Source organism: Nerophis lumbriciformis, linkage group LG33, assembly GCF_033978685.3.
Source record: "Nerophis lumbriciformis linkage group LG33, RoL_Nlum_v2.1, whole genome shotgun sequence".
Classification (NCBI taxonomy): Eukaryota; Metazoa; Chordata; class Actinopteri; order Syngnathiformes; family Syngnathidae; genus Nerophis; species Nerophis lumbriciformis.
In genome coordinates, this window is record NC_084580.2 from 12,900,918 (window position 1) to 12,913,999 (window position 13,082).

Here is a 13,082-nt window from a genome sequence, read left to right on the forward strand (position 1 = left end):
CCCCTCTATGCACAGCCATTGTGTTCATGTAACCACACCCACTCCATTAGGTACACCTGCACTGAGCCTAATGAGATTAATGCTCTTATGTTCACTTTGGATTGACAGCCACAATGGTAATAATAGCAAGAGTCAATACGGCCGACTTTTTGGTGCGTCTCGTCGTGACAATTGGGGAGATTTTGGAGTGTTGTGAACATTCAAACAAACAATTCGGAGATACATGGCCTTTGTTGGGGGGGAAAAGCCCCACAAAAATGAATAGTATAATAAACACACACAAAAAAAAGAAATACGAAAAAAAAAAAAGAATTACATATGCATTTTGTTGAACAGTACACTGCAAAACCTGAAATCCAAGTAAGATGAAATATCTCAAATAAGGGTGATATGTGCTTATTTTCTGTCTGATAAGATAATTCTTCTCACTAAGCAGATTTTATGTTAGTGTTTCACTTGTTTTAAGGGTTTTGGTCCTAAATGATCTCAGTAAGATATTACAGCTTGTTGCTGAGATGTTATGACCTATATTGAGTAAAACATGCTTGAAACTAGAATATCAACTGTTGCAAAGCTGTGTCATCAACACTCACAAGTATAAAATTGTTTTTTTAAAGTACCGGTAATAATTTCTTATTTCAAGCATGAAAAAAAAAATCATGATGCCGAGCGCATTTCATTGTCATTTAAGAATATTTTTCAACATATTGAGCAAAAAGATCTCTTTTTTTTTTTTCTACCAAGAAAAGTGCACTTGTTATTAGTGAGAATATACTTATTTTAAGGTATTTTTGGGTTCATTGAGGTTAGCTCATTTTACTTGTTTTGGAAAGTCTTGAGAAGCCAAATTTTCTTGTTCTATTTGCAGATAATTTTGCTTAGTTCAAATGAAATACCCCTCTTGTTTTTTTTCTTATTATTTTTGAACACTACTTTTTGCAGTGTGGCAATAAAAACTATTCTGATTCTGAGATACATGGCCTTTGTTGTACAATATTAATAGTATAATAAACACAAAACAAACAAAAAAAAGAATTACACATGCATTTTGTACTACTAAGAAAATACATACTGTCACCTAACAATAGCTTGTATTCTTATTTCTATTAGGGCTGTTAAAAATTACCACTTCCATCCATCCATTTTTCTACCGCTTGTCCCTTTTGGGGAGAGGGGTGAGTGCTGAAGCCTATCTCAGCTGCATTGGGGCGGAAGGCGGGGGTACACCCTGGACAAGTCGCCACCTCATCACAGGGCCAACACAGATAGACGGACAACATTCTTAACTCATGCAATTAATCACCAAAAATATTGCGTGCATCATGTTAATACGCGGATTACCGTATTTTTCGGACTATAAGTCGCAGTTTTTTTTCATAGTTTGGCCGGGGGTGCGATTTATACTCAGGAGCGACTTATGTGTGAAATTATTAACACATTACCGTAAAATATCAAATAATATTATTTAGCTCATTCACGTAAGAGACTAGACGTATAAGATTTCATGGGATTTAGCGATTAGGAGTGACAGATTGTTTGGTAAACGTATAGCATGTTCTATATGTTATAGTTATTTGAATGACTCTTACCATAATATGTTACGTTAACATACCAGGCACGTTCTCAGTTGGTTATTTATGCCTCATATAACGTACACTTATTCAGCCTGTTGTTCACTATTCTTTATTTATTTTAAATTGCCTTTCAAATGTCTATTCTTGGTGTTGGCTTTTATCAAATAAATTTCCCCAAAAATGCAACTTATACTCTAGTGCGACTTATATATGTTTTTTCCCTTCTTTGTTATGCATTTTCGGCCGGTGCGACTTATACTCCGGAGAGACTTATAGTCCGAAAAATATGGTAATCAAGAGTTTTTTTTGTTAATTTTTGACCGTACTGCTCCTTTACATTAACTTACTCAGTGGCCTAGTGGTTAGAGTGTCCGCCCTGAGATCGGTAGGTTGTAAGTTCAAACCCCGGCCGAGTCATACCAAAGACTATAAAAAAAAAGGGACCCATAGCCTCCCTGCTTGGCACTCAGCATCAGGGGTTGGAAGTGGGGATTAAATCACCAAAAATGATTCCCGAGCGCGGCACTGCTGCTGCCCACTGCTCCCCTCACCTCCCAGGGGGTGATCAAGGGGATGGGTCAAATGCAGAGGACACATTTCACCACACCTTGTGTGTGTGTGACAATCCTTGGTACTTTAACTTTAACTTTAATTAACCAGAGGGTTGTTACACGCTCAGTGGTCAGATTAAGGCAAAAGTCTGCTGGCTGACATATTTCACTACAAAATGCACCCCGACTGGACTTTAGATAAAACAGTAACCAAGTTTGAACAAATAAATGACATTCTTAAAGGAAAACTTTTTTTTTTAAATTGTTCCTGGATGATATTCTGACAATACAACTGCATGTGTGTCTTTTTTAAGTTAAATAACCTGTGCAATCAAAAGTAGGATTCATTTGATTTAAAAATTATCATTTAACAGTACTAACTTCTATATTTTTATTTCAAAATTTGAATAAACAGCGACCGCAATTGTAGTTAAAGCACCAAATGTGCATGTGACTTAATACATATCTTTGCCAAAACACTGCTTGGTTACCAAAATACTGAACTTGCAGGACATTAAAAATACAGTCACCCGCTATGCTGCTCACAGCCACTAGGGGGCGTTTTTTGGGTTCATGTCATGCATTGTCACAGTTTGATGACAGGCATGGACATCCAAATTCTGTTAGTAATAACAAATAATACAAATTATGCTTTCAGACATCCTAAAACACTTGTGAATTTTGGCTTCTAACAAGGTTGAATAAATACATCTGACTGTCAATCAAAACTGAGCATATATCTTTGTCAAGGCCGATCTGTATTGCTGGTGTACCTAATAGTGTGTCCAGTGAGTGTATACTATAAGATGTAATGACTGTAGGTAGCTGCATGCGTCACATTATTACAGGTGGTTACGAAGAGCATTGTCGTGTGTGTGTGTTGGTTCTAAGAGCTAATTAATGGCTGTTCAAGTGCTGCTGTCCGGGAAAAAAAAAAAATTGCTGACGATGGCTTTCGGGGCCTAGCTAAGCTGTGCAGTGCTGTCTGGCGCCCCCTGGTGGGACCCCAAGGGCCAAACGGGGGAGGTTGCTCTGTTTTTAAAGCCTTTAAGTTTTCTCTTCAAAAGATGCAGTTTTGTTGTTGTTTTGAACATGAGCGCTGCTTGTTACGAGGCCTTCAGCCACACACAGACAGAAAAAGATGTTTCAATCACAAAAAAAAAGTCAATTTTCCTTTCATACACGTGTAGAGAAGTACGCACAACATTCACAACGTGACCAATTTCCTCTCTTGTGAAAAATAAAAACACTTCTGTACACATAGTAGTAATATTATTATTATTATTAATAATAATAGTAATAATGTTTGTAACCATAACAACAGCAAGAACAATAATACCGCGTGTGGCTTTGTTGAGTTTTTTTTTTTTTCTTTCTACGTCCTCTTTTTACGAGTAGTCCAAAGGAAGTTGAAAAGGCAGACTTGATAAAAAAAACAAAAAAGTAGGAGTGCGAGCTCAGCCGAAGCGCTCCCTGACCAGCATCATTAGTTTCTTTTTGCCCTTGTAGATCTGTTTCAGGTTGTCTATGAACTGCGTGAACTGGATGTGTCCGTCGTGCGCCATCATGAACGTCTCGCGCGCCTTGCCCAGGAACTCGATGAACTCGCTGTAGTGGCGCGGGCTGATGTGCGTGAGGCGCGAGTGCGTGGTGTTGATGTAGGCCCCGATGGTGGCGTCCAGCAGCTGCCTGAGCGGCGCCTTGTCCAGCGACATCAGCTTGCCGGAGTTCCTGCGGCTGTGCAGCGCCGACACCATGCCCGGCGTGGTCAGCGTGCACCGCCGCAAAATGTCCGAGAGCACCGTGGCGCACTTGACGCTTTTCACCACCAGGGGGATGACGGCGGCCAGCTCGTTCTTGCCCAGCGAGTGGCTGAGGGCGCACGCCCAAAGCACGTCGTTGATGGCGGGGTGCGTGTCCTGGTTGTAGCTGAGGTTCAGGTGGGCCATGGCCAGCGTCGCCAGCTTGTACGCCCGCATCGGGTAGCCGCGGTGCTCCATGTAGCGGGCGATGGTGAACAGCTGCGTGTAGCTCATCCCCGTGGCGGCGGCGTCCAGTACAATCTGGTAGGCTGTCTCGAAGGCAATGTGGTCCTTTTCGCAGAGGGTGAGGGCCGACAGCGCGCAGTTCTGGGGGTCCTTCATGGCGCACTGCAGGGCCAGGGTGCGGGCCGACGAGGCCAGGTTCTCCTGCTGGTGGCAGTCCAGGTGCAGGCGCACGATGGTGCTGTTGGACATGACCGTGGTCGCCACAATGCTGGTGGCCTCAGTGGGGGTGAAGAGGGTGAACCAGCTCTGCATGATGCTGTCCAGCGCGTACACGCCTGGCACGGAAGAGAACAGAGTCAATTTTGGAACCTAAAGCGGCAAAAAAGAAGCAGCATTCTCTCAATTATACCATCATTCCTTCAGCAAATGTTTTTTCATAACTGAACTATTTGCAGATACGTCTGAAAATTGCCACAAAAAGTGCACTGCAAAAACTGAAATCTAAGTAAGATGAAATATGTCAAATAAGGGTGATATTTGCTTATTTTCTGTCTGGTAAGATAATTCTTCTCACTAAGCAGATTTTATGTTAGTGTTTTACTTGTTTTAAGGGTTTTGGTCCTAAATGATCTCAGTAAGATATTACAGCTTGTTGCTGAGATTTGATGACCTATATTGAGTAAAACATGCTTGAAACTAGAATATCAACTGTTGCAAAGCTGTGTCATCAACACTCACAAGTATAAAACTGCTTTTTTAAGGTACCATATTTTTCGGACTATAAGTCGCAGTTTTTTTTCATAGTTTGGCCGGGGGTGCGACTTATACTCAGGAGCGACTTATGTGTGAAATTATTAAGACATTACCATAGAATATCAAATAATATTATTTAGCTCATTCACGTAAGAGACTAGACGTATAAGATTTCATGGGATTTAGTGATTAGGAGTGACAGATTGTTTGGTAAACGTATAGCATGTTCTATATGTTATAGTTATTTGAATGACTCTTACCATAATATGTTACGTTAACATACCAGGCACGTTCTCAGTTGGTTATTTATGCGTCTTATAACGTACACTTATTCAGCCTGTTGTTCACTATTCTTTATTTATTTTAAATTGCTTTTCAAATGTCTATTCTTGGTGTTGGGTTTTATCAAATACATTTCCCCCAAAAATGCCACTTATACTCCAGTGCGACTTATATATGTTTTTTTCCTTCTTTATTATGCATTTTCGGCCGGTGCAACTTATACTCTGAAAAATACGGTAATAATTTCTTACTTCAAGCATGAAAAAAAAAAATCATGATGCCGAGCGCATATCATTATGTCAAGATAATGGCACTAGCATTTACTTCATTTAAGAATATTTTTCAACATATTGAGCAAAAAGGTCTCTTTTTTTTTTTTCTACCAAGAAAAGTGCACTTGTTATTAGTGAGCATATACTTATTTTAAGGTATTTTTGGGTTTGTTGAGGTTAGCTCATTTTAATTGTTTTGGAAAGTCTTGACAAGCCACATTTTCTTGTTCTATTGGCAGATAATTTTGCTTAGTTCAAATAAAATACCCCTCATTTTTTTTCTTGTTCTTGAACACTGACTTTTTGCAGTGTGAAAATGTATTTTTCAAAATACAATTAATAAAGTAAGGATAAATAATTAAATAAATCAAATTAAACTGTCAAACTTCCATCCATCCATCCATCTTCTTCCGCATATCCGAGGAGCAGCCTAAGCAGGGAAGCCCAGACTTTTTCTCCCCAGCCACTTCGTCCAGCTCCTCCTGGGGGATCCCGAGGCGTTCCCAGGCCAGCCGGGAGACATAGTCTTCCCAACGTGTCCTGGGTCTTCCCCGTGGCCTTCTACCGGTTGGACGTGCCCTAAACACCTCCCTAGGGAGGCGTTCGGGTGGCATCCTGACCAGATGCCCGAACCACCTCATCTGGCTCCTCTCGATGTGGAGGAGCAGCGATTTTACTTTGAGCTCCTCCCGGATGACAGAGCTTCTCACCCTATCTCTAAGGGAGAGCGCCGCCACCCTGCGGAGGAAACGAGGAAACTCATTTCAGCCGCTTGTACCCGTGATCTTGTCCTTTCGGTCATAACCCAAAGCTCATGACCATAGGTGAGGATGGGAACGTAGATCGACCAGTAAATCGAGAGCTTTGCCTTCCGGCTCAGCTCCTTCTTCACCACAACGGATCGATACAACCATCCGCATTACTGAAGACGCCGCACCGATCCGCCTGTCGATCTCACGATCCACTCTTCCCTCACTCGTGAACAAGACTCCGAGGTACTTGAACTCCGCCACTTGGGGCAAGATCTCCTCCCCAACCCGGAGATTGCACTCCACCCTTTTCTGGGCGAGAACCATGGACTCGGACTTGGAGGTGCTGATTCTCATCCCAGTCGCTTCACACTCGGCTGCGAACTGATCCAGTGAGAGCTGAAGATCCTGGCCAGATGAAGCCATCAGGACCACATCATCTGCAAATAGCAGAGACCTAATCCTGCAGCCACCAAACCGGATCCCCTCAACGCCCTGACTGCGCCTAGAAATTCTGTCCATAAAAGTTATGAACAGAATCGGTGACAAAGGGCAGCCCTGGCGGAGTCCAACCCTCACTGGAAACGTGTCCGACTTACTGCCGGCAATGCGGACCAAACTCTGACACTGATCGTACAGGGAGCGGACCGCCACAATAAGACCGTTACCCCATACTCTCTGAGCACTCCCCACAGGACCTCCCGAGGGACACGGTCGAATGCCTTCTCCAAATCCACAAAGCACATGTAGACTGGTTGGGCAAACTCCCATGCACCCTCAAGGACCCTGCTGAGAGTATAGAGCTGGTCCACATTCCAAGACCAGTAAGGTCTATTCAGGTGTACTGGAGAGGAGGCTACGCCGGATAGTCGAACCTCGGATTCAGGAGGAACAGTGTGGTTTTCGTCCTGGTCGTGGAACTGTGGACCAGCTCTATACTCTCAAACTTTATATCCGAAAATAAAATGCATCTTATGAATAATGTATAAATATCTATTGTATACATATGTTATTTATTCAGGATTTAGGATTATTTCAAAATAGTCTAAAACAATACATGTTGAATCTGAACAATATTTATTATCCATCCATCCATTTTCTACCGCTTGTCCCTTATGGACTCGTGGGTGGTGCTGGAGCCTATCCCAGCTGCAAACGGGCGGAAGGCAGCGTACACCCTGGACAAATTTAATTTAAATAATTAATTTAAATTAAATATAGATTACATACTGTATATTATTTAGCTATGTAGCACACATACAACACAATGATAAAAGGGTTTCAGAAGAGTCACAGTACAAGAGAAAAAAAGTATGTTGTATTCAAATCCCCTCCATGCTGGATCAATATGGCACATTTCATAGGGCATTACCGTATGTTATTCATTAGAGATGTCCGATAATGGCTTTTTTGCCGATATCCGATATTTTGATATTGTCCAACTCTTATTACCGATATCAACCGATACCGATATATACAGTCGTGGAATTAACACATTATTATGCCTAATTTTGTTGTGATGCCCCGCTGGATGCATTAAACAATGTAACAAGGTTTTCCAAAATAAATCAACTCAAGTTATGGAAAAAAATGCCAACATGGCACTGCCATATTTATTATTGAAATCACAAAAGTGCATTATTTTTTTTAACATGCCTCAAAACAGCAGTTTGGAATTTGGGACATGCTCTCCCTGAGAGAGCATGAAGAGGTTGAGGTGGGCGGGTGGGGGGGTGGGTAGCAGGGGGGTGTATATTGTAGCATCCCGGAAGAGTTAGTGCTGCAAGGGGTTCTGGGTATTTGTTCTGTTGTGATACGGTGCGGATGTTCTCCCGAAATGTGTTTGTCATTCTTGTTTGGTGTGGGTTCACAGTGTGGTGCATATTTGTAACAGTGTTAAAGTTGTTTATACGGCCACCCTCAGTGTGACCTGTATGGCTGTTGATCAAGTATGCGTTGCATTCACTTGTGAGTATGTCAATAGCCGTAGATATCAAGTGACTGGGCCGGCATGCAAAGGCAGTGCCTTCAAGGTTTATTGGCGCTCTGTACTTCTCCCTATGTCCGCGGCATTTTAAAAAGTCATACATTTTACTTTTTGAAACAGATACCGATCATTTTTAAACGGATACCGATATTACATTTTAAAGCATTTATCGGCCGATAATATCGGCAGTGCGATATTATCGGACATCCCTATTATTTATTAAACTGAAATAAATCATTAATTATTCTTTATTAAAATGTACAAAGTACAAAAAAACAACTATTTTCCACCAAAGACAGTGCATTACTTGTTTGTACAAAAGTGTATACAATTTACCAGGACTTACAGTTTAGTAGACAAAATGGACTCACTTACCAACTTCAGTGGCACATGTGACTAACCAGCGCACCATTTCCCGTCGCCTCCAGTTTAACGTGGACAGAGTTATTCTCATCACCTGACCCCCCAAAAAAATAAGTTAACTTCAAATTTTCTCAATACCTCAATGCTCATAGCTCATTAAAGGACTAAAAATGTGATTTGTTAGTCCGCGTTGGTATCATAGCATCAGACACACGCTCTGGTTACCTGCAGTCCGAGCTCCAGGGCGACTTTTAGCAGCGTGATGTCAGGCAGGCTGTCCATCAGAGTGGCGATCTTGAACGCGTCCTGCGCCAGTTTGAAGATGTGAGACGAGGAGTGGATGTTTTTCTGAATGGACTCCAGCACCGTCTCCAGCCTGCGACTGTCACCTGGACGACGACACAAACATCTGTCATTGGGTCCTGTTCCATAGGTGTTGTGTGTGCCTAGTCGTCCCATTACTTATGCCCGTGTGTGTCGTGTTCACCTTTGGCCGCAGTGAGCATGGTGGAGGCCAGCTCACACTGCTGAGACTCGATGTGGCTGAGGGTGAACCAGCGCGGGTAGCGGTTGGGCACCACCGACACAATGTGGTGAGGCCTTGACAGGTCGCCGGATGACGCCGTCGACTCCAACACGGGCAACCTGGCGGGGGGACACAACCGCATGATAAGACCCCAAATAGATTCACATTATTGTTACGCATAAATGTAGCTTATATTGAAAATGAAAGCCTTCTAAAGTCACACCAAACTTCACCGACACATGCCGTCAACCCTTTGTGCACAGCAAGGATTATTAACAAGAGTGTGTTTTATCTGTTGTCCAAAATAAATAAATATTAGCCTTACGAGGTTATTTATAAAACAATTATATTCACCAGAAATAAAACTAAGATGCAGCTCACTGCAAAAAGTCAGTGTTCAAAAACAATAAAAAAAATAAATAAAAATTAGGGGTATTTTATTTGAACTAAGCAAAATTATCTGCCAATAAAACAAGAAAATTTGACTTGTCAAGGCTTTCCAAAACAAGTAAAATTAGCTAACTTCAATTAACCCAAAAATACTCACTAATAACAAGTGCACTTTTCTTAGTAGAAAAAAAAAAAGAGACCTTTTTGCTCAATATGTTGAAAAATATTCTTAAATGAAGTACATGCTAGTGCCATTATCTTGACATAATGATATGCGCTCGGCATTACATTTCTTGAAACCAGCAAACTTATCCTAAAAACTAATGTATTGTTCTTAATGGAAAGGCAACAAGGCAATACCATAAAATAAGTATATTCTCACTAATAACAACTGTACTACTATATGAGTACGTATTTTCTATTGTTTCATTGACAATAAAACAGCAAAGTTCATTTGGCTGTCATCTGTTTTAATTATGAGACACAATTGTGTCAAAGTCATGATTTTTTTCATGCTTGAAATAAGAAATTATTACTTTAAAAAAGTAGTTTTATACTTGTGAGTGTTGATGACACAGCTAAATAACCAACTGAGAACGTGCCTGGTATGTTAACGTAACATATTATGGTAAGAGTCATTCAATAACTATAACATATAGAACATGCTATACGTTTACCAAACAATCTGTCACTCCTAATCGCTAAATCCCATGAAATCTTATACGTCTAGTCTCTTACGTGAATGAGCTAAATAATATTATTTGATATTCTACGGTAATGTGTTAATAATCTCACACATAAGTCGCTCCTGAGTATAAGTCGCACCCCCGGCCAAACAAAAAAAACTGCGACTTATAGTCCGAAAAATATGGTACCTTAAAAAAGCAGTTTTATACTTGTGAGTGTTGATGACAGCTTTGCAACAGTTGATATTCTAGTTTCAAGCATGTTTTACTCAATATAGGTCATAAAATCTCAGCAACAAGCTGTAATATCTTACTGAGATCATTTAGGACCAAAACACCTAAAACAAGTAAAACACTCTTACATAAAATGTGCTTAGTGAGAAGAATTATCTTATCAGACAGGAAATAAGCAAATATCACCCTTATTTGACATATTTAATCTTACTTAGATTTCATTTTTTGCAATGAGTAAAGTTAAGGATGAGTATTTTTTTGGGTTTTAATGTTTTACAATGATTCATTCTTTTTCAGGGTCTCTGTAGGTTTCAACAACACTGCAAAAACTGAAATCTAAGTAAGATTAAATATCTCAAATAAGGGTGATATTTGCTTATTTTCTGTCTGATAAGATAATTCTTCTCACTAAGCACATTTTATGTTAGAGTGTTTTACTTGTTTTAAGGGTTTTGGTCCTAAATGATCTCAGTAAGATATTACAGCTTGTTGCTGAGATTTTATGATCTATATTGAGTAAAACATGCTTGAAACTAGAATATCAACTGTTGCAAAGCTGTGTCATCAACACTCACAAGTATAAAACTACTTTTTTACAGTAATAATTTCTTATTTCAAGCATGAAAAAAAAAAATCATGACTCTGACACAATTGTGTCTCATAATTAAAACAGAAGACAGCCAAATGGACTTTGCTGTTTTATTTTCAATGAAACAAGAGAAAACACGTACTCATATAGTAGTACAGTTGCCACAGTACAGTAAACTGACAGTTAATATTTAAACATTTAACATTTCTAACAATTTTGAACAGAAATAGTTCATGCATATTCAGGTGAATTCTTCAAAATTACAATAAAAATTTTTTTGGCCGGTGGCCAGGCTGTATATATGCGCACTTGGCGTGATGATGTCATGTTATTGATGGAAAAATTGATTTTTAGACCATATGATTTGCCTGAGCGGCTAGGAGACCCCGAGAGTAACAAGCGGTTGCTTTGTTGCCTTTCCATTAAGAACAATACATTAGTTTTTAGTATAAGTTTGCTGGTTTCAAGAAATGTAATGCCGAGCGCATATCATTATGTCAAGATAATGGCACTAGCATTTACTTCATTTAAGAATATTTTTCAACATATTGAGCAAAAAGGTATTTTTTTTTCTACCAAGAAAAGTGCACTTGTTATTAGTGAGAATATACTTATTTTAAGGTATTTTTGGGTTCATTGAAGTTAGCTAATTTTACTTGTTTTGGAAAGTCTTGACAAGCCAAATTTTCTTGTTCTATTGGCAGATAATTTTGCTTAGTTCAAATAAAATACCCCTCATTTTTGTATTTTTTTTTCTTGTTTTTGACCACTGACTTTTTGCAGCGCACGTACATTAACTTTGCAAATAATTACTACTTGGTAGTAAATACAAAGTACACAGTAAGATGGGATACGGCCACTGCATGAATCACATTTCACTGAGGTGACAGCAGAAGAAAATCATTAGCAATTTGAAACAGACTTGAAAATGAAAATAGGCTCACAGGGGAATACAACAGTTAGCTTATCCCTGCAATTTACCCCCAACTTGCTATTTAATCACCTCGAAACCAGAGTTTAATTAGTATTTTCTCCACTCTAATTGGTCCTAATGAAATCAGAGCTGCGTAACACCTGCTAGCGCATGAAGACGCTTCACTCTCTCATCATCATCATCATCGCGGACAGAGCCAAGTCTTCTACGGCCCTGACCCAACCTGTCTCATCTCCTATTCCGCTTCACTTGCAGCCTCCACTTTCAAAAAGGTCTCCTCCGCTTCAGAAGCCAGCAACCTGGCCTTCTCTCGACCAATCGCAACGCTAATTGAGTCCACGGGGAAATTAAGGGATTCACCTTCCAGCCGCGTAAGGCTGGACACACATCAAACAAATACCGGCGCACATGAGCAGAGGAAGGGAGGAAAGGGCCGACACACACACACACACACACACACACACACACACAAACCTGCCCTTTTGAAAACACATCAAAGCTGCCTGGTAAAAGCAATGCGATGCTAAATGCCAAGTTTCAATTCCGGTGCAACATGCAAGTGATCCGTTTGGCTGCCGAGTGAGAGCACCTTTAAAAACCATGTGAAGCAACACTGAAGGCAACAAAACACACTGTTGCCGTTGGTGCAACAGTGTGAACATTTCCTGCAAAGGGTTCTTCCATCTTCACGCCATCTAAAGAGCTGCTAAAAGCTTCCACCTCACAAGGGCCTTCTGGAAGATTCCTAGGGTGTAGCAAAGCAAAAGGAGAAAAAAAAAAAAAAAAAGGAGCCTTGGGTAAAAAAAAATGGGAGGCCTCATCAACATTCCATCCTTTGTGTTTGGTTTGCACTGGAGAGTCCGAGGCCTCCATTGGATGGAAGCTGAAGAGGCTTGGATGGCAGGCAAATAACCTCCTCCAAATGTTGGGGAGGGGAAATCCATACTGGGCTTTTGTTCCATGTGGACTACAAAGTTGGGAAGCATGTATTGAAAACAAGTACAGTAGGATTCCCTTCTGTGAGGGTGCTCTTCACGCAGCTACATTCCACTGCTTTAACAGGTTTGAGGAGAACTAGCCTTCTTTACATTGCAACCAATCTAAACAGGATCCTGACACCCTACTTTTACCTACGCTGCATCGGTTGCTATGGTAACAGCGGAGGCACACTGTGTATTTACTAGAAAGGGACAGTAAGTTCTAT

The 13,082-nt window shown here is 40.6% G+C and overlaps 1 protein-coding gene across 4 annotated transcripts in view; it reads right to left on the minus strand.

The window, feature by feature from the left end:
• Nucleotides 1-2,248: 2,248 nt before the first annotated feature.
• LOC133575635 (zinc finger SWIM domain-containing protein 6-like) overlaps nt 2,249-13,082 on the minus strand; it is a 165,348-nt gene continuing 154,514 nt past the window's right edge. For all 4 annotated transcript variants that reach the window (XM_061928330.1, XM_061928327.1, XM_061928329.1 and 1 more), the window contains 4 exons: nt 9,007-9,164; nt 8,745-8,908; nt 8,532-8,613; nt 2,249-4,448 (listed from right to left, as the gene is read on the minus strand). In XM_061928330.1, the coding sequence (XP_061784314.1) occupies nt 3,583-4,448; nt 8,532-8,613; nt 8,745-8,908; nt 9,007-9,164 (1,270 nt within the window). In that variant the 3' untranslated portion in view covers nt 2,249-3,582. The remainder of the gene's footprint in view (nt 4,449-8,531; nt 8,614-8,744; nt 8,909-9,006; nt 9,165-13,082) is intronic.